The sequence below is a fragment of the Armigeres subalbatus genome, chromosome 2 (assembly GCF_024139115.2).
Source record: "Armigeres subalbatus isolate Guangzhou_Male chromosome 2, GZ_Asu_2, whole genome shotgun sequence".
NCBI classification, from domain to species: Eukaryota; Metazoa; Arthropoda; class Insecta; order Diptera; family Culicidae; genus Armigeres; species Armigeres subalbatus.
In genome coordinates, this window is record NC_085140.1 from 295,741,427 (window position 1) to 295,763,822 (window position 22,396).

At 38.5% G+C, this 22,396-nt stretch overlaps 2 protein-coding genes across 2 annotated transcripts in view; one reads left to right on the plus strand and one right to left on the minus strand.

The window, feature by feature from the left end:
• The window catches only part of LOC134212442 (putative inorganic phosphate cotransporter), a 158,933-nt gene that overhangs the window by 511 nt on the left and 136,026 nt on the right, over positions 1–22,396 (plus strand). The window lies entirely within an intron of this gene.
• On the minus strand, positions 50–10,295 carry LOC134216170 (piggyBac transposable element-derived protein 4-like). Its single transcript, XM_062695131.1, is given in 3 exon segments — positions 50–75; positions 9,504–9,917; positions 9,920–10,295. Coding segments are annotated over 3 exon segments (816 nt in total).

Genomic DNA, 22,396 nt, shown 5'->3' on the forward strand with positions numbered 1-22,396 from the left:
CTAGCTGCATATTGAGGCTACAATGCCAATCGCCAAAGATGCCAATCGATTATGATAATTCGTCCGCAAATTGATCTGAAAATATTTGTTTCATTAATTGAGAAGAACAAACCTAAGGAAATGTAAGTGATAAAATCTTAGTTTTGAGAAAATGGCTGCAAAGTTTTTCAATGTTTTTTTCATTTCATACAAATATACGAAAGTTGAAAAAAAATACCACTTTTTATGATTTTTTTTTACAGTTTTTACAACGTACAATAGGGTGGCTCAAATTAGTATGGGAAAAACTTTTTTCATTTTTTTTGATGGGCCGCCCTCTTATTCGTTTCTATTTGATGCCTTGATGCTCTGGACAAAATTTCAGCCAAATCGGACAACGTTTGGGCGGTGCTAAACTCGTTGGAAGTTTATATGCAAAAATGTATGCAGAAACATCCAAAAACAGTAAATTGCAGCTGGACTACACAACTTACGATGAAGAACTATGATACTCATTCAGATCTTGGAGAATTTAATACAGAATGTTATGCAGAAAACCGCGAGAAGATTAGAGTTTGCCCGGCTAAGTTATAAGCATTTCTTTGAAGTGGGGTTTCAGCAAATTTCGTTTCTTTTACCTTTGAAAAGAAATAAATTCACCCCTACAACACTCCAGTAAAATGCTAATATCTTTGCGTAATAAACTCTAATCTTCTCGCGGTTTTCAGCATAACATTCTGTATTTAATTCTACAAGAACTGAATGAGTATCATGGTTCTTGATCGTAAATTGTGCCTTTCAACTGCTAATCATTGTTTTTGGATGTTTCTGCCTACATTTTTTCATATAAACTTCCAATAAGTTTAGCACCGTCCAAACGTTGACCGATTTGGCTGAATTTTGTCCAGAGCATCAAGGCATCAAATAGAACCGAATAAGAGGGCGGCCCATCAACAAATTTGAAAAAGTGTTTTTTGAGCCACCCTAACGTACAACGTATATTAACATTTTATATGGTAAAAATATAGATGAGTCATAAGAATAGCATATCCATTTGAACCGTTTGTTTGAGAAACTGCATATGTAACATTATTGGCCAAAATGGCAAAAAATACAAAAAAATTTTTTTCCAGGATTTTATGAAGAAATTTTCGTTTGTTTGAGAAACTACATATGTGCACACACTTTGAAGAGCATTTATGGAGTACTGCTTACAGTTTTTGCACTAGAAGTGCCCCAGGGTGTTGAGTTTTGCCAAAAGCTATTGATCTGTATCGAAGAAACCGAAAGATTCGGAGCTATTTTTTTTGGTAACAGTTTTTGTTGTTTTCTCGAAATTGTGTTAAATGGAAATATGCAGTTTCTCAAACAAATGATTCATTTGTATTTCAATATTATTTCGTCTCATACAATTTGTATTGGAGCGAATTGTAAGATTCGGGAAAGTAAACATTTTATTATATTGCCGCGAAGCTCTAACATCAAATATTCTTTTGTAACCTTTTTCTTTTCTTTTTAAACGGTTCTACATTATTTTAGTGGTCTGTACTTAAACTTGTGACCACTGGAACGGTAATCATGAAGCAGAAGAAGATATTATACATGGGTTGGACAAAAACGTTTGGAATGGGCACATTTTGTTAAATTTCATATCAGCATAACTTTGCATAGAATAATCAGATTTTGATGAAAATGAGACCCTATCTAGACCTACACAGAAAAAAGTAATGAAAAATAAACAGCGCTTAAAACCTGACATGCGGAAATTTGCGCCATTATACGCTGAAATGGTCCTCTTGCTAACAAGATTGCTTACAACTTGTATTCAATATTGACGATTCACGTCAAAAATTGTATACATTTAGGCAATATTCCGTATGGAATTACGCTAATAATGGCGTTCCATTTATGTGCATTATTTTTAGCGTAAATTTCAGTGGATTTTTCTATCTTTGTAATCTTAGATCGACCAACGGACACCCGAAATGTTCCGGGTTTTCTGAGGGTATGTTACAAAATTACAACTCTCGCTTAACTTTTCAAAAGGACCTAAGTAACATTTTTTTCATGAATTAATTTGAATAGCGCAATCAACAGAAAAACATGAAATTTTTTGATTGCAGTACCCAAATTATTTCATGAAAAAAATGTTACTTAGGTCCTTTTGAAAAGTTAAGCGAGAACTGTTTTCTTCCATGATGATTTATGCTTTCCCCAGAATAACTAGAACTTATTTGCTGATCAATGCTAACTGCAGATCACGAATCCTCCAGAAATACCGTGAGACATGGCCATTTCTGTAGAAACGGCTCCGGAAATATGATGAAATGATAACAGATAGGGATAATGCCATTATGGATATCTATCTTCATGTCTTTATGAGATATTGGTTACACAAACATTTTCAAGATGACAGTGTCCACTGCCTTCTTTATAGCATGTTCCAGAGTCTTCCAAGAAATAGGTCCGTTTTGGAACCATTGAACCAATGCAAATTTAATGTTTACCCAGGACCATGAAAATATAATCTATTTTGAAGATACATTTTGAGGACTGTAAAACATCCTAGGAGCCCTCCTTAGCCGTGCGGTAAGATTCGCGGCTACAAAGCAAGACCATGCTGATGGTGGCTGGATTCGATTCCCGGTGCTGGTCTAGGCAATCCTGGAAATCTGGGCTTAAGGTCACTCCTGACGGGATCCAAGTTTCAAAGTGCTCGCGTTTTCGGGGGCACACCACTCGATACGGAAGCAACGCACAATTGTCATTTTTATTTTTTCACGCATGCTGCGACGCAGCAAAACTAAATAAAAAAAATGACAGTTGTGCGTTGCTTCCGTATCGAGTGGTGTGCCCCCGAAAATGCGAGCACTTTGAAACTTGGATTCCGCCAGGAGTGACCTTAATCTGGCTCTTCCATCCAATTTCGTGGACGAATATGGGAAAAAAGTAACAGGTGTATTTTCCCATGTAACCTAAAACCCTCATATTAACTTCAAATCAAATGCGCCAGCTCATGCAACAACCGATCAAGCTGAAATTTCCAGAGAATGATTACCCAAAAGCAAAATCCTGGGGGTGCCCCGTAGAATCCAACGACTTTTTGTATCCTGGGCCAGTCTATTGAGGATAGACGCCCTAGGTTATCTGAGGTATCTAAAATCACAGAGAACCTCTTAATTTGTTTTATCAACGAGCGTCTTCCAATCAAGACAACATTTTAAAGAACTTTTTCCACGTACTCAGAAGTCAGAAATACTTAGGGTCGTCGGTGTACCAATTGTCGCCATATATAAGAACAACTATTTTTTTAAAAATAAGTAAAAGGCATGTGGGTGGACTTTATATATCAAGCGAAAGGTTATACTTCCTGTTCCTTAGAACAGCTGTGAAAACCACAATAAAATTTGTTATTATCCTCAAAATTGATTAATCCATAATAGGAACGCATGCACCAGTTGTTGCACTGTTCTTAATTTTAGTTCCTTATTTGGCAAATCACATTGTTTTCCTATGAGACTGGCCAAATTGGGACCACTAGTGCGACAACTGGTGCAAAGGACGTTAAAAATTAAGCAAAATCAATTTTTACAATTATGCTTTGCTTGTTTTGTAGCAAATCAAAGGTGTTATCGTGTCATATGAATATGCTTTATCGATATGAACTTGGTTTGCGGTGATTTGATTGGTCATTTGGCATATAAAGCACTAGTGCGACAACTGGTGCGATAGCTACAACTGGTACACCTAGCCTACAACCCAAGTAACAATTGAGGTTGTATCAGAGCTCTATATCGTATTTCAGAACCTAATCCTTAAACCTCCCATGCAGACCTCCGAGTTCTCAGGTTGTAAGTTGAGTAAAAAACTAAATTTAAAAATCGTATGGAAGCTTCGCATGTGTAGTTCAGAACGCGCATTTTCGTCTACTATGCAGGACAACGTCTGCCGGGTCAAATAGTATCGAATAAAAATTAAAGGTTATATCTGCCTTTTGACGATTTATACATTTTCAGAAGTTTGCCTTATTTTTTTTTCTGACGAGACCATGAAAAATAATTAGTTAGAATCAATGCGCTTCGTTAATTCATAGTAGGGGAAATAGCTTTGGTAGGTTTTGTTCTATTATCGGTAGCTGGTTATCTGGCTAAGAATAACATTACGGATTGCCTGTTCCAGTAGTAAAAGCCCACCCCACCATACAGGTGACCCCTAATTCTCAGTGTGATGCGGCTTTATGCTTACCGTGCCTACGAATGAATGGTTAGGGGGGGTCTAATAAGAACCTAACCGCAAACGGAGCCTGTGAAGCACCAGGGCTTCACAGTATTAAGACCTCGCTGCGCTAACCGAAGCTATGGCGTAGTTGACTTTTTGCTTCTCCGAGATAATCGGCTACTCTTATTCAATCTCAACGTGAGGTTAAATAAGAGTGGGGTAATGAATATGTGTTTTACTTAGTTTTCAACAAATTGTCACCTATATGGATTCGCATTATGCGTTTTTCACAGTGTACTCTGTGTTTTGTCTTTGACGTTCGGCTTCGGCTACTCTTGTATATTCTCAACTTGAAGTTAAATAAGGGACTCAGTGTTGGTAAAATCATTCATAAAACTCACTCATCGAGCTCTCCCGCACGAGCAAACTCGCTTGCGAATTTAAAGATTTGCATCACGCCTGAGTTTTTCATGTCAAAACGCATCATTTCAATCATTTGCCAAAAAATCAATTCGTTCTAAAAAGCGTTTAAAATCAATTTGCTGACAATTTATTGTTTACACAAGCAAGAGTATTCATTGCTCTATGCGACGAACGTCAACAATCGATTTTTAACAAAGGAGAATAAAAGAAAACCTATGATGATTTAAATGGATGATTCAACTCAGCCATGAGTTTTTAGGTGCTAAGTTGATGCGTTTCAACTCACGATTGATTTGAATCATCCATGAGTTTTGAGATTTTGAGTTTTTCCCAACACTTGGTGCTTCAACCAACTAAGCTACGAAGGACCTCCGTCGGCCTTCGCAACCTAGCGGCTACTAAACGAGCTCGAGATTCCCAAATTGGTCGCATAGTCAAATCACTCGCCATCCATTTCTCAAGCCAACACTTCCACATGTGTATAGTACACGTTCACATTTGAGGAGCATGAGTATTTAGAATGTCTAGCGGCTGTACACATTCCTCATCAGCAACTGTACTGATCAAGTGAGTTTCGTTCAGATCAATGACTGATTTAGTTAGTTCTGGATTAATTAATATCGAGGTCTCTGAAAATTACGAGCATATGTATATGCTAGCAGCGTTACGATAATTACTAACCATGCTACAATAGCTATTTATTCCGACGAGCGCCTGATAGATAGGCAGCATGTCGTACAGTGCGTTTCGTTCATTTTGTTATCACTCAACCCATGCAATCCGTCTTTCGGTAGGCAATTAATTTATCACTTTATACGTTGAATCGCCGAGGGGAGTTGAGAACTTTTATTTCGTTTCAAATACTGGAGTCTGACAATATTTCTCGCTTAACTTTTCAAAAGGACCTAAGTAACATTTTTTTCATGATTTAATTTGAATAGCGCAATCAACACAGAAACATGAAAGCTTTCGATTGCAGTACTCAAATTAATTCATGAAAAAAATGTTACTTAGGACCTTTTGAAAAGTTAAGCGAGATTTCCTTACGACTAAGGAAGGGTCAAAATCTCACTTTAGGTGGATTAATAAGGGATTTTTACTTAGTTTTTCAGCAAATTGTCACCTATATGGATTCGCATTATGCGTTTTTCACAGTGCACTCTGTGTTTCGTCTTTGACGTTCGTCCATTGTTACGTCCTCAGTGTTTTTGTGACACCTCTTTTTAGTCCCTAGCTTAATGCGTGTGAGTCTACATAATTGGCATTTGCATTGTGTGACTTATCCAGTATATTTTATGCTTCGCGTTTCATTGCGTTTTACAAAATGCATCGTATGTATGTATTATTGATTGTATCCTCCTTCTCCAGAAAGCTGTTCCATTCTCCTTTCCAACTTCACCTCCACTTCCTTTCCCCTTTTCACTTCCTTTTCCGTCAGGTAAATGATGAAAAAGGCCAATGAAGGCGATGGCACAAATCCCCAAATTGAGGGGAACGTGCCTCCTGAGCCGACGTTCTGATACCTGATATACCTGATTGACAATTTATACATTCTCAGAAGTTTGCTTTATTTTTTTTTTGACGAAACCATGAAAAATAATTAGTTAAAATCAATGCGCTTCGTTAATTCATAGTAGGGTAAATAAAGACTTTGGCAGGTTTTGTTCTATTATTGTCAGGGGGGTTTTTGTTGACCAAATTTTGAAGGATTTGGCCACAATATTCTTTGATATGCAAAGAATTTTGATGCTAAATTTGAGCATAATTAGTTATAGAAAACCCCCTGACAATAATAGAACAAAACCTGCCAAAGCCGTCATTTTCCCTATTTAGTATTTCAAAATGCTCATTTGATTGTCATATTCAATTACTTCTGAAACAATTTCGACGATTCTCTTTATTACTTAAATAATGATATGCCTCTATACAACTGTTACTCCTGAACTGGCTCTATCGTAAATAGCTAGAGGTTTAATATAGGCTTTTTATGACCAGCAAGCTCTATGTTGGTCAAACATGTTGGCGTGTGATGGAGCCCAACAAAGTGTAGCGGGTACGGTGTCTTGGAGAAGGCTTTCTATTAATCGAATCGGTATCCAAACTAAGGAGGGCCTCGGAAAGTATGCTCCGGTTCGGACCGAATGGCTGCCAGAGAGTTCTCGGACTACAAAGTACAAAGGTGTTTATTTTTGTTGTTCAATATGGTTTAAAAAGAATTTTCACAATTTGATTATTTCAATACCTACACCTGTGTTCAGAATAATAGCAGCGGAAGCCGCTTTTCATACAAAATGGTCAACTTTGACAAGCTGTAACTTTGTACCCCGATGATCGATTGAGCTGAAATTTTGGCAGTGAACTACAATTATGTTGAAATTTACACATACAAAGACCATTTTGTATGAAAAACGGCTTCCGCTGCTGCCCGCGACGTTAGGCATAAGTACGTAAGGAATAATGGACGTTAGGCATAATGTACGTTAGGCATAATGGACGTTTGGCATAATTCTGCCTTCTTTATGTCATGTGCTGTTCTTAGAGTCATTTTATGCCTAACGTCCGTTATGCCTAACGTCCATTATGCCTAACGTACTTATGCCTAACGTCTTTATGCCTAACGTACTTATGCCAAACGGGGTATACCCTTTTATGTTTAAGTGCCAAGGGTAAGAGAAATAACATTGCTATGAAATCTTATTTTAAAATTACCAAATAAAACAAATCTAACAGGTTAAAGCGATAGCCGGGCAACGCTCAGGATGGAGATCTTTCAAGTCGGCCCTTTGCACCACCGGAGGTGTACAGGATCCGTAAGTAAGTAAGTAAAAAATAAAACATTATAAAGGTAATTATTGATTAAAATGCTCAAAACCCGTTTCGGGTTAACCCGTTTCGGCCCGGGTTACGATTTCAAATTGTAAAATCCACCGTTCTCTTGTTTTTCAACCGATTTGCATGAAATTTGGAGGAAAGATGCATTAAACCCTATATTTTTGTGTAAATGTATTGATTTGGTGATTGGGTCCTTGGGTACGGTTTTATCGAGGGGGTCCCCTTGGTCAAATGGGGTCAAAAATAGGTCAACTTCCTTTTAATCGTAGATAACTAGTAGTAAATGCTCTCAATAATGACGCAATCGTTTTTATTCATCATTTTGCAATAGTGGGTATGGAAACTGCACGTTAGGACCACCAAAATCCGGTTACAGATGTTCCGGGAACCTAGTTCCCCCAGGGAAGTGGTCATTTTTTGAGTTGTTCTGAAACCCAGCTTGCGACACATCAAACTTCATAATTTTGCAACACAAATATAATAGAATTCATTTACAGAGCATTAGACCACGTTGGCCACTTCAGGAGGTTCCCTGGGAACCTGGTGCCCCAAGGGAAGTGGTCACTTTTTGATTGACTCTGAAACCCAGCTTGCGACACATCGAACTTCATGATTTTGCAACGCTAATACAATAGAAGACATTTACAGAACATCTGGGCACATTGGCCACTTCCGGAGGTTTCCTGGGAACCTGAGGCCCTCAGGGAAGTGGTCACTTTTTGAATGGTTCTGAAACCCAGCTTGCGACACATCGAACTTCTTGATTTTGCAACGCAAGTGCAATAGAAGACATTTGCAGAACATCAGACCACGTTGGCCACTTCCGGAGGTTCCCTGAGAACCTGATGCCCCAAGGGAAGTGGTCACTTTGTGAGTAGTTTCGAAACCCAGCTTTCACCACATAAAACTTCATGATTTCGCAACACAAATACAATATGTTTAATTTTCAGAGCAACTGTGCACATTCACCAATTCCGGAGGTTCCCTGGAAACCTGGTGCCCTTAGGGAAGTGGTCATTTTTTGAATGGATCTGAAACCCAGCTTGTGACATATCAAACTTCATGATTTTGCAAGACAAATACAATAGAAGTCATTTGCAGAGCATCTGGGCACATTGGACACTTCCGGAGGTACCAAGGACACCTGGTGCCCTCTAAGAAGAGATCACTTTTTGATTGGTTCTAAACCCAGGCTTGCGACATATCAAACTTCATGATTTTGCTAAACAAATATAATTAAAGCCAATTGTAGAGCATCTGGATACATTAGACACTTCCGGAGGTACCGAGGGCACCTGGTGCCCTTCAAGAAGAGATCGCTTTTTGAGTGGTTCTAAGCCCCAGCTTTTGACATTTCATACTTTCTGATTTTGCAAGACCAACACAACAGAAGTGATTTACAGAGCATCTGATCACATTGAATACTTCTGGAGGTACCGAGAACACCTAGTGCCCCTAGAGAAGGGATCACTTTTTGAGTGATTTTAAACCCCTGCTTGCGACATAAAAAAACTTCATGATTTTGTAAGACAAATGTAATAAAAGCCATTTGTAGAGCACCTGGGCACATTGGACACCTACTGGTGGTACTCTGAACGCATGGTGCTCCATGGATTATTGTGGGAAGTTCCTAGATTTGTTTCAATATATCGTTTTGGTAAAAATGTTTTGTTTATTTTCTCCTTATAGCTAATGGTTATTCTATTAATCATGAAAATACAATTACTTATTACTGAAAACAAATTATCACATAAACAAGATACATTATTCCAGACATGTTATGCATATCGAATATTCCTTATCAGTAGAACAAGTTTTACATATGCATACCTGACAACAACAGCAGATTGTGATGGTTTTACGATCCTTCGTGCACTTTTGGCATCTTCGTCGTTTTTTTGCTCGTGTTCTATGTGTCGTGGGCTGTTTTTGAAGGAAACTACATCTTCTGCACATAAACAATGTTGTGTTTTCCACGTGTTTTCGACATGCGCATTTCAAACATACTGCACATTTTATATCTCCTGCTGCAGATGTTTTGCAAATCTTACAGTTGCTGTCATTTTTATAATGTTCAACTGGCAGTTCAAGGAATTTGGTCAGCAGCTTCTTAATTGATGCTGCTAAATATGGCGATTTGAGTCGATCCTCCACATTACCTCGAACTAGTTCGTTGACCAACTGTTTGAGGTATTCTGTCCTCCAACGTTTATCTCCTTTGTGGAATAAAGGATATTTCATATGGAATAGACAGCTTGCATTCAGCGTAGCGATGCTGATCAATTCCATAATTACCTTTTTGGTCCACACGCGTGTCTTTCGGACGCAATTATTTTTTCTTGTTATGAAATCTCCGGCGTCTACGGCTCCTTTCGTCGCATTATAATGCAAAACGATTGCCGGTTTCTTTCCTGATTCTGAACGCCGGATGGTGGTTGTCGTCAGAATAATCACCGGTTTTTTTTCTTCCCGTCTACAAATGAAGTCAACGTTGCTTGACCGTTGAATGCCTCCAAAGTTACTCCAGGTTGATCTCGTCCTTTACATGTCACAAACTCAGGTGGAATACTCGGTTTGTTTTGTCGCACAGTCCCGGTGATAAGAGTTTGTTTTTCCCAAAGCCTTTCGGCAAACTCCAACGAAGTGAAAAAGTTGTCAGTTGTGACCTCTCTCCACTCGTTGGTGAATGGTTCAATTAGCTGCTCCACGACACGTTTTCCTTGGCCCTTCTCGGATTTATTTCCTTTCTTTCCGGTGTAGATATCTACGTTGCAAATATATTAACATTTTACACATGATAAACACCAAATTTTAATCCCGTATTTGCCCGGTTTCGACCGCATGTACACGCGGAAAGGAACATGGCCTGAAATTTTTGTAATATTTTTTTTTAGTTCTTATGTGCTTTTTTGAACATTTCGATAATAGATAAAAATATAACGCGTTTTTGCTATCATCGTCATATTGAAATTACATGAATGAACAATCCCTTACAAATTAAATAATTTTTCGAATGGAATTTCAAAAAATTATCCAAATTTTTGTATTCCGAGGGAGTTTCTATAAATCTAATGAACATTATTGCTTGTAAATATAAATATATATTAGCACATCTACATATCAATCTATTTGGATAAAGGGTTACTGTATCACCTTATCATCTAAATTAAAGGACAGTTTGAAGCATTGCAAATATTCGCAATGCTTTATTCTTTTCTTTTCTTCATAACAGACTTATAAAACAATAGTCACTAACCTCTGAACACACACAAGCGTTCGTCGATAGTCAAATTTCTCCCAGGATTATGATTCTCGATGCAGCTGGTAATGATTTTTTCGTAAATACCGCTTATAGCTTCAAGCTTATTTTTGCTTTTCGCTAAACGACGTTTTCTTGTACTCCGGTCATCAAATCTCCAAAAGTTCATAATATTCTTGAAGCGTTCCCGAGACATAGCAGTCTTATAAATCGTTGGACACCAAAAATCATCATTCTCCCATAAACTTCGTAGGTCCATGTTATTTTGGTGCAATCGACCGCCAGCAATGATGATACCCACGAAGGCTTGCATTTCAGCCAACGTGATGTTTTTCCACGGAGAAGGTTTTCTTCTTCGAGAAATTACCCTTTTAGCATGTAAGTTTGTGTATTTGACCAGAAATTTGAATTTCGGCTGCTTTCAGCTGAACGTTTCCGCATACATAATTCGACAATAATATTGCAGTGTCGGCAATGATTTGTCTGTGTTGTTTATTTATGGAAGCCATCGAAGCAGGGATGAAGATCGAGTCTGTGATAGTGCGCGAACGCTTCTGCATTTTTCCGCGTCCTGAAGTTCGGTTTCGTGGACGAACTAATTATTGTTGGAGAGAAGTGGTGTGATGGTGTCATTGTGGTTTGCAAAGCTTTGCCCATCCGGAGATTAAACAGTTCCCTAGTGCTAAGTGAAATAAATGGTTAACGTTGACGTGAGAGGGTGTGTTGTGCGAATGGGGTCGTTAGGCTGAAAAATTCAGATAATTGAAAAATAAAATTGCATCATTTTTATCAAGCTTTTGAAATATCATATCAGGGGGGAAGGGGAATTTAATTTCTTTTTGCTCTTTTTTTGTTTCAGAGAGCGAGCAAAGGCGCTTAAACCTAGGCTATTAGCCAGGGCAAGGCTAATACCTTCGCCCCATCCGAGGAAAATCATCGGCAAGGATAATGGAGTGACATAAATTTCTTAGCAAAGTCACTCCCAACGTATTTCCACAAATTTTCTATCATTTGCTTATAATGATACTCCTAAACCACATACCCTACCCACCATCCAATTCCTTGACATCTATGAGGGCGTCGGTGAGTCGCTGGCCTCTCGTTAAGTAGATGTCATATCATCATTTCCTTCCCTTTCCTAGTAACGGAGAAGATGGGCGTGGCCGGCAATGATAGCTTTCATGTTTTATCATTTTGGACCCCCAATTGGATTTCCATTGAATCCCAAATGGAAATCCATAAGCATTTGGGGTAAGAAAGGTAAAGAATATACATGACAACTATCAGTATGCAATCTACGAAATACTCCGTTACAACGCAACGCAACGTAAGTTTGTGTATTTGACCATCAAGTCGAAAATTCTATCCGGAAAAAAGAGTTGAAACGCATCTTTGGCTGTCTCAAAAACTTTGGATTGGTTCGTAAAACCATGTTTTCCGTCATCGTATTCGCCAAAACTTTCCCTAGTTTTGGGAGTTTTTTTCGCCCATTTTAATCCGTCCTTTGCGATGTAATGATCTGGGGCTCTGCCATCACCGTTACTTCCATCATCACTACAATAATTTTAAGCCCTCATAAGACACGACATTTTGAAATATGCGCTACAAATTACCTTTCAGTAGACTCATCCGTCAAATCTGACACAGTTGCGTGATCAGAGCCTTCATCCGAATCGTCAGAACTGGAGAATCCATCGTTCACAGAATGGCGTAATTTGGCTGACATTTTAAAATTCAAGCAGCGGTTGAATAGAAAACGGGAAAACCGACAACATCCGTCACAATATTAATTCACAACTACCACCGTACTAAAGTGTGTTTCACTGTCATTCACAACTGGGTAGCAACATATTATCCCTTTGCATTATGATACATATTTTACATAGTATTCGTGAGATTGTGCGAAGAAGTGTAAACAAAGACAAATAACCATATCACACAGCATACACCGATAAAAATATATTGTAGTTTTATGAAAGGCTAATTTCGCTCAAAATAAGCTTCTTCGGCTAAAAAAAGTAACTTATTTAGTTTGAATTGTTTGGTAGGATATACCGATCATTCAATAAAACTTACTATTTCCTAAATCAAAATAAATTCAAGCTAAATTCAAGTTAATTAATTTTTTTTGTTGGTTATCAAATGCTTATAATCTGGGGTTGGGTATATCCGTTTGTTGGGAATAGCTGCGTTTTTACATGTTGTTGAATTTACAATACCTTTTGTTGTTGGAATTTGAATCCAGCCAAAAAGTGACCACTTGACCAATGCATCCCAATGGTTTACAAGTGTTTTAATTGGATTTGTTTGATGTACCGCAAACTGGGTTCCAACCAATAAACAATGAATACTTCTCTTGGAGATACTACTGGAGGTAACCTATGATCCATTATGCTCTTCAAATATCATCAAACATGATATACCGCAAGCTGGGGTTTAAATCTAATAAAAAACAGACTGCTTTGCTGGTCTACCACTTGCTCAAAAAATATCTTCTATTGTATTTCTCTTGGACAATCTTAAAGTTTGATGTGTCACAAGCAAGAAATAAAAACCACTAAAAATAACCACTTTTCTAGAAACACCCGGTTCCCAGGGAAACTCGCAAGCTGGGTTTCAGAGTCAATCAAAAAGTGACCACTTCCCTTGGGGCACCAGGTTCCCAGGGAACCTCCTGAAGTGGCCAACGTGGTCTAATGCTCTGTAAATGAATTCTATTATATTTGTGTTGCAAAATTAAGAAGTTTGATGTGTCGCAAGCTGGGTTTCAGAACAACTCAAAAAATGACCACTTCCCTGGGGGAACTAGGTTCCCGGAACATCTGTTACCGGATTTTGGTGGTCCTAACGTGCAGTTTCCATACCCACTATTGCAAAATGATGAATAAAAACGATTGCATCATTATTGAGAGCATTTACTACTAGTTATCTACGATTAAAAGGAAGTTGACCTATTTTTGACCCCATTTGACCAAGGGGACCCCCTCGATAAAACCGTACCCAAGGACCCAATCACCAAATCAATACATTTACACAAAAATATAGGGTTTAATGCATCTTTCCTCCAAATTTCATGCAAATCGGTTGAAAAACAAGAGAACGGTGGATTTTACAATTTGAAATCGTGACCACTTCCCTGAGGGCCTCAGGTTCCCAGGAAACCTCCGGAAGTAGCGGGTTAACCCGTTTCGGCCCGGGTTACGATTTCGAATTGTAAAATCCACCGTTCTCTTGTTTTTCAAAGTGATATCCCAGATCATCTTCCGTTGTCTGTCACCATTAGTGAATGAGTTCGTGGGAAGTTATCAAGCCGGCTTCGTTGACGGCCGCTCGACAACGGACCAGATTTTTACTGTACGGCAAATCCTTCAAAAATGCCGTGAATACCAGGTCCCAATACATATGACAGTATAGACCGCGTAGAGCTATGGAAAATGATGGACGAGAACAGCGTCCCTGGGAAGCTTACCAGACTGATCAAAGCATCGGTGGATGGTGTGCAAACTGTCTGAAGAATTCGGGTGAACACTCCAGTTCGTTCGAATCGCGCCGGGGACTAAACGAAGGCGATGGACTTTCGTGCCTGTTGTTCAACATTGCGCTAGAAGGTGTCATGCGGAGAGCCTGGTGTAACAGCCGGGGTACGATTTTCAACAGATCCAGTCAATTTATTTGTTTCGCGGATGACATGGACATTGTCGGCCGAACATTTGCAAAGGTGGCAGAACTGTACACCCGCCTGAAACGTGAAGCAACAAAAGTTGGACTGGTGGTGAATGCGTCAAAGACAAAGTACATGCTTGTGGGCGGAATCGAGCGCGACAGGGCCCGCCTTTGAAACAGTGTTACGATAGACGGGGATACCTTCGAGCTGGTCGAAGAATTCGTCTACCTCGGATCCTTGCTAACGGCTGATAACAATGTTAGTCGTGAAATACGAAGGCGCATCATCTGTAGAAGTCGGGCCTACTACGGGCTCCAGAAGAAACTAATGGTGACAGACGTCGAATGGTGATCGCTCGAAAGTTCTCACTTCTCACACTCCAGCTTGTTGCCTTTCTTGTAGATGGGACATATAACCCCTTCCTTCCACTCCTCCGGTAGCTGTTCAGTTTCCCAGATTCTGACTATCAGTTTGTGCAGGCAAGATTCTAGCTTTTCCGGCCCATCTTGATGAGCTCAGCTCCGATACCATCCTTACCAGCTGCTCTATTGGTCTTTAGCTGTTGGATGGCATCCTTAACTTCCCTTAAGGTGGGGAAGAGTTGGCTTCCATCGTCCGATGAACTGACGTAGTCATGTCCTCCGCTGCCTGGACTTTCACTGCCTGTACACTCAGCGCCATTAAAATGTTCCTCGTAGTGCTGCTTCCACCTTTCGATCACCACACGTTCGCCCGTCAAGATGCTCCTTTCTTTATCCCTGCACATTTCGGCTCGCGGTACGAGGCTTTTGCGGCATGCGTTGAGCTTCTGATAGAACACGCGCAGCACTCAGCCTCTTCCTGGCGGCGTTGAAGGTCTAAGCGGGGATGCGTTGGTAGCTGTCCTATCACGCGCGTTTGACGCCACCATGCCGAGAAATGGAGATATGAAATTATTCAATTCGGGAAATAAAAACATCACAACACTTAGAACATCTATTCAATCGATTTTCAAATTTTTATATGACACGCTCACAAGTAAAATTTTTTATTCTCAGGCTATTTCTGGAGATAAATTGATTAACCTCTTCATTCACATTCAATTTATTCGCCATGTCCTTGTAGAAGTGGAGTAGAGATATGGAATTCAGTCGCTGTTGTCCCATACTGGGTCTCCTATAGATTTCCAACTTCACAAATTTTGGCAGAAGATCTATCAAATGTGGTTGTTTCTGCAGATAGTCCACGACATCTGAGACGCTTTCAGCAGATTTGGTACCTTCTGTCAACAACTGCAGAAACATATCTCGTTGCACCATCAACCGCTCCGCGTCGCCTTAAGCATCATTGTCAGACAAAGTTGTGAAAAATTCAACTAAACCTGAATAGTTCGCCAGGACAGACGATATCTACATATACATCACAGTCCATCTTACTGCGTAAAGTGATCCCAGATTGGTGGTACCATTTGATTGAAGTGCCTGAAACGGAAACTCAGACAAAATTGATCCCAGAGAGCCCGTTTTGGAGGATTTTTGTGGTCACGAACGCACACAGCAACGCAAGCATGAACTGCACATCCAATATAAATAAAATAGTCTGGTAGCTGTTTGAATCGACCGTTGCAATAATGTGAGAATTTATAAATAATATATTGGGGGGATGGGGGGTGGCTGGTGTGTTGGGTCGAAAAGATACTTTGCCCCTCTTAGATAATTATTGAGGGGGCAAAAAGTGCCTTGCACCCCAAAGTTGGCGCCTATGCTGGTTGTACATGTGCTAAGGCACGACAAGAAAATTTTCTGAAATATTTACAGTATCCCAAATAATTGCTTGAAGCTAGTTGTAGCACAGAAACTGTTTGATGATAAACGTCTTTCAGAATATTAAGTCTTGATAATTGGTTTTAAAAATAAGCTGAAAAATAAATAAAAATGCTAATTGAAAGAAATCTGAATCCACACGCTTCCATCGTTTTATTATTTCCGCATTCAACAAAAAAAAACATTTGCATCCGATCCAAAATCATCTAAAAATAAAGCAACAATGACCTACAGAACCAGTAACCGCTGTAGTACCAAGTTCGAAGCAATGACACACAAATAATCCTTTCCTCACTGCGTCCTATTCAGTCATAGCCCATGTAACCCTTTCGGCTCTGCTGTTTTTTAAAAGATGCATCGCAAGGATATCTCGAATACTCTGGATGATCCAAGTGTAGACTGTTATATCCATTAATGCAAATTGATGATACGTGTTGCGTATGGACTAGCGCTTATTGGACCTGGAATAAGTAGCATTGTTGTTCTGCGTGAATTGTTGCTGTTTAAAATAAGAAATGCGAAATGTTGTTGTTGGCAAATTTGATATTTTCAGTTGTAAATAGAACATTTTTAAGAACAACTCTGCTAGAATCTGCAATATGTATTGATAACTATCCCTCATCGGCAATAAGAAATTCATCCGCCCTAAAAGAGTTAAAACATCCGTTCAGCTCCATAGCCATAGCCATGAATCCGATTCGATCGCTATCAACACCTCCACTACTGGCCGGAGATGATCATCTCTGCTGGTGGCTTCTTTCATCTGCCGGTACGCGCGCGCGCTCGCGCGAGGCGAATCACATCCACCTGCTAGTGGCATTAAAGCAATGTCAACAGCCGACGGACGTGTCGACGTTGCGTTTTGCATATTTGGCGAACCCAAACAAACCGTAAAACAGTTGCACTCGACCGGACTGGACACGGTGTTCCTTCTTGCCAGCGAATATAGCGAAGGTGCTCGGGCACCCACATGTCTATTCGGACGGCACAGTCGAAGCCCCGCTGAACTTTTATGCTTGATCTTGAAAAGATAAAGCTATCGGAATTCCTCGCGAATATCGCCATAAATTAGCACGCTCAACGGCTGTCTCTATAGGCCTGTGGCGGAATGCGAAAAATCCAACCGAAACTGGTGATCAGAGCTCGTGCTTGAAATGTCAACGGGCATCGCGAGAATTATGTTTACATACACAACAAGACTGTTGAAGGTAAGTGCATTAACTTTGATAGCGAACGGAATAGCGATGAACATATTGGGGGTTTGCGAAAATTTGGGGTCACTTCACGATGCATAGCTGCTCGACCGAGAGTGCGTTTTGCCTGATGGTTTTGAAGATATCAGAAAGGAAGTATTTCTAGTTTTCTAGTGTTCCGGTTTTGAGAATTTTGAGTTTCGAGATTTTTCACACCAAACAGATCAAAATATGTTATGATTTTAAATGTATTTTATGCATATATTTGGAGCATGCAAATAAATGCAACTTTCAATTTATCTTAATGTTCCTTTAAATCGAAATAAATTTGAATAGCGCTTGTTGTAAAATTTAGTAAAATTGAATTGAAAATCGAATCTTAGTTCGTGTGTTTGGATTAGCAGAACAGTTAGTGATCAACTAGGGTTTGTTCCCCGTCGAATTCATCTTGTTGGGAGAAAATTGATTAAGGATTACTGTAAGAAAAGTTGACCCACATACACATACGCACACGAACAGACAGACATTTGCACAGTTCGGCAAGATGTGTCGATCGGTAAATAACATCATGGGTCTCCTACCCGATCAGGAATGCATAACAAAATTTTAACTCAATTCTATCAATTGTTGTTATTTAAAACAACGTGTGTTATAATTAGATAATTCGATAAAAATGTGTCTTCGGCCAGTTTTATTTTGTATCAAAATTATAACAACATTAATTATGTATATTTTCACAAAATAATTGCCTACAAGTTTTGTAGACATTGGAAACAAAATCGGAGGTGATCACCTTCAGTATAACTTGAATCCGCTCGATATTAATACATAGCTGGAACAAAATTAATTGCCTACGTTATGGATGGAAATCTGTCATGGTAGCGTACCAGATTTCTATCCGTGATGTAGGTAATTACCTTGAAAGTAGATTTTTGTACAGAAAAATTATATCAACGTTTGTTATAATGTTGATATAAAGGTATCAACCTCTGTTCTAATTGTGTTACGGCTAGAGGTATTATTGATATAATTTTTGTTATTTTAACAACTAACCAGCCAATTTTATAACACATTTTCTTACAATATTTTTCTGAAATAAATAACTCCCTTGTTATAATTTTGTTATGTATTATTGATCCATAGAAAGTTCTATTTTGGAGTGAAATGGTAGCATTTGTTGTACGTGAAAGGCAGAAATAATGATACTATTGCTGGATTCAAGTAGCTTTTTGATAAACCACTAAAAGTATTGCGAAAATCAGCGTCATGCTGCAGCTTGCTGATATAAAATCAAATTATATGTGCGACATTCGCTGATTAGGATTCCATTCTTTTTGATAACTGATTTGGACTACATAGGCGCTTCCTAGTTTAATTTTTATGATCTATCTATTCCGAATCAGGTCCGCTGTTCTATCCATAAATCAACCAACAGTACGTGACCGCCCGTAGAACGGTGTTGCAACAATCAAAATGCTATACCGTCACGCTAATTAAATTGATTGAAATGCCAATGACACACATAAAACGTGCCGTGTTCGTTAACTATTTCGAAAAAAATAAAAATAAAATAAAAATAGATGTTAAATAAACATAAATGATTCATTATTTAGAAGTAGTACCGGTTGCTTTAACATATAATTGCGGCAGGAAGCATCGCAAATCGCAATTCAATGGATGTTTGCTTTTATGCTATATGAATATCAATAACGTTCATGCCTTCGATATGAAAATTCGTATTTTTGCTACATCCAGTTAACTGTATTCTCGGTTCAAGTGCTTTTGATACCGCTACCAGTGAAGGTTTGTACACGATAAATTTTGAACATCTTGCGTGCAATTCAACATCATCATCAATTTGTACAAACTGGTGATCCGGTATAAAACAAAACCTGGCCGTGTCCGAATGCAGATCAATTGAGGAATGGAAGAAGGAATGGATCAATTTAATGGAAGTCGACGAGTCATCTGCACTTCTACGAGAAATCACTCGTCCCGCTACAGATCCGAAATGGCTTTCAACTTGAATAAATTTGACAGAAAAAATCGGACCTGAGAAAAAAACTCCCTGGCAAAAAATTAATAATGGCTTCTTTGAATAAACGCGTTTGCCTGGCATAAGCCGAAAAGAGGAGATAATTCTTTGTTTAAATCATCGTGTCTTCCCGGCTAAGGCGAAGAAAAGAGATAATGCCATCTTTGTAAAATAGGACAGAAAGGCAAAAAGGAGATAACGCATTCAAAAAATCACATTGTCCTTCTAGCTGTTTGCCGTCCAGTTCTTCTTGTAGCAACAAAATATATCGCCGGTGTTCCACAACCTATTGAAGCTACATTCCCACAAGGGATCTTAAGATTCCACTAACTCTCTGCATTTTGCATGAGAACATGTTGCAAAATTTTCCCTCGATAATCTTAAAGGGTGGCACATAAAGTGGAGTGGGATTGCACTAGAAGTTGTTGTAGCTCTGCTGCAATCCGTTAGAAGATATTGTTGACGAAGCTGTCAAGAAATACTGTGCTTCGATGACACATTGGTATCCTGATAAAGCTGTTTCTGGCCTTTAAAATGTAGGTAGTGTAGATTTCCGTAGTGCGATTCTCCAAAATTCTTCTTGGAGTTTCCAGTTGATGGCGCACGGTGTAAAAAAATGGATTATTATCGAAGTTTCATGTACCTCTGATTTTTTTTCACAAAAAGTTAGGCAAGGTCATTAGAAATGAGGTACGGGGTGTTTAAAATATTTCATCGGCGATTTTTTGAAAAAAGTGATTTTTATTGTTTCTTCTCTAATATACCGTACAAAAAGTCAATTGATAACCCAACATTGGATCAAGCATTGTAATTTACCCTTATTGATTATATACACATTTGAAGCCTTTTTGCCTTTCTCATATCTATATAGTTAACCTATCTTGACACGGGTATAAAATATTGGAAAACATGTTTGAAGTTCAAACGTTTGTAAAGTATTTTTAGTGTTATTTTTTATGTTTTGAAATCTTTGCTGAAACAATAATCTATCTCTGGCATCTATATTGATCTTTGATGAATATTGGTTTTGTAATTCTATCTTTTGATATTTTTATCAGATGACCTGCCCACGGGAGTGCGCCGTATTTTATGAGATTCAGAATGTTTTCTCCTTTGATGATGAATTTTGTTTGTAATTCATGCGTATGAGCCACATGTCTTTTTTGGCCTCTCACCGCACGCTGCATCTTTCGCTAGAAAAATCTTAAAGTATCCTATAACGTTGCATGTCCGTAATTGCCCACCCGGAGAATTGAGAAATTATAAAATGCGAATTTCGTTTCCATTTGAATTCTTTTACTTCATTGTACGAGACCTAACTTAGTCTTAAAACTGGTTATGTACGCCAGAGGTAACCCTATTTAAAACAGACATTCTTCAAAGGAAACGCCATTGCCAGTGTTTACAGAATTGTTAGTGTTTGTCTGCATTTCAAAGGTTAATTTTGTTTATACATCTTCAAACATATCCCCTTTACTTTCTTAGCACAAACAATACTAAGCTTATCTCTGTCTCTGCATGTAACCATGTACTTCATCTTGGTAGAACTTATACATATGCTCCTAGGTTTTGCAAATGAAATTAAGCTCCTTATGAAACGATCGCAGAGTAGTGGTGGAGACTTTTGTCTCACTGAAGATAGAGATGGTGAGAAAAGACATATCCACTCACACTACCAGTATGAAGTACATTGTTACGGATAGAAATAAAAATAAGAGGATGTACAGGAGATGATTGGAAGCGTTGAAGAAATAGTACTGCTCATAAAAGTATGAATGACCCACACAATTATGGAATCAATCAAATGTGAGACAGTTGTGCTTGTAGCAACAATAAAGCTTCCGCAACATGCAACCGGAAATGGAGTTTACTGTGTATAACTCCATCCAATAGCCTATTTCGGACATGAAGCGTGGTAATTATAATAAGCAGGCCAGTAAGGATTTGGGGTTTTCAAGCAAAATGCGCTGCGAACAATATTCGGTGAGGTTATTGTACATGGTAGAGGAAAATATGAATCCTTTAAAATATGGCAGACTGACAATGGGCTGATCTCATAGTTCGAATATCGAATGTGATTACAACATTCAATGGAGAACCATATTTGGGCTGGAAAAAGATGATAATTGCTTAAAAAATGAAAACAACGCAAAAAAAAAAAATTAAAACATAGTTTAGGAAGGCTTGAATTACAGAAATTGATATTTTTCAAATATTTAGATTTATTTCAAGATATATTTTCTACTCAAAAAAGTCTACAAATGTGTATATAATCAATTTTGAGGGGTAAATTACAATGATTGATCCAATGTTGGGTTATCAATTGACTTTTTGTACGGTATATTAGAGAAGAAACAATAAAAATCACTTTTTTCAAAAAATCGCCGATAAAATATTTTAAAACACCCCGTATTTCATTTCTAATGACCTTGCCTAACTTTCTATGAAAAAAAATCAGAGATACATGAAACTTCGATAATAATCCATTTTTTTACACCGTGTGGCGCTTTCGAACGTTTTGTCCCGGATATTAATCACAATATGTTCTGATCACACTTGAGGTGAAGAACTAGCCGGAACTGGAATTTCCCGAGCTGGAAATTTCATGACGGAAAATATCGACGTTGCTTGAGCACGACTTACTTCGATCTCTCGAATCCTTTCTCAATTTTACATATTATTTAAAAAAAATGAGATGTTGGACAAGCCGTAGGGAGACGGCAGGTATTTTCGTCTGTTCGTCATAGTCTCGAAAACCAATAAAAGAGACGATTTTTTGTAAAACTCATGCGTACCAAATCGTAAGCTCAGGAGAAACGTTCTGCTATAGTGGAGTTCTAGCAAATGTACGTTGCTTTCGTTGGTTTTAGCCCCTATGACGATGGACGGAAATACCTGCCGTGTCCCTATTGGAGATAATTTTTTTTTGAGAAATAAAAAGCCATTGATTACAAACACCATAGGTACACAATACATACATATATACACCAC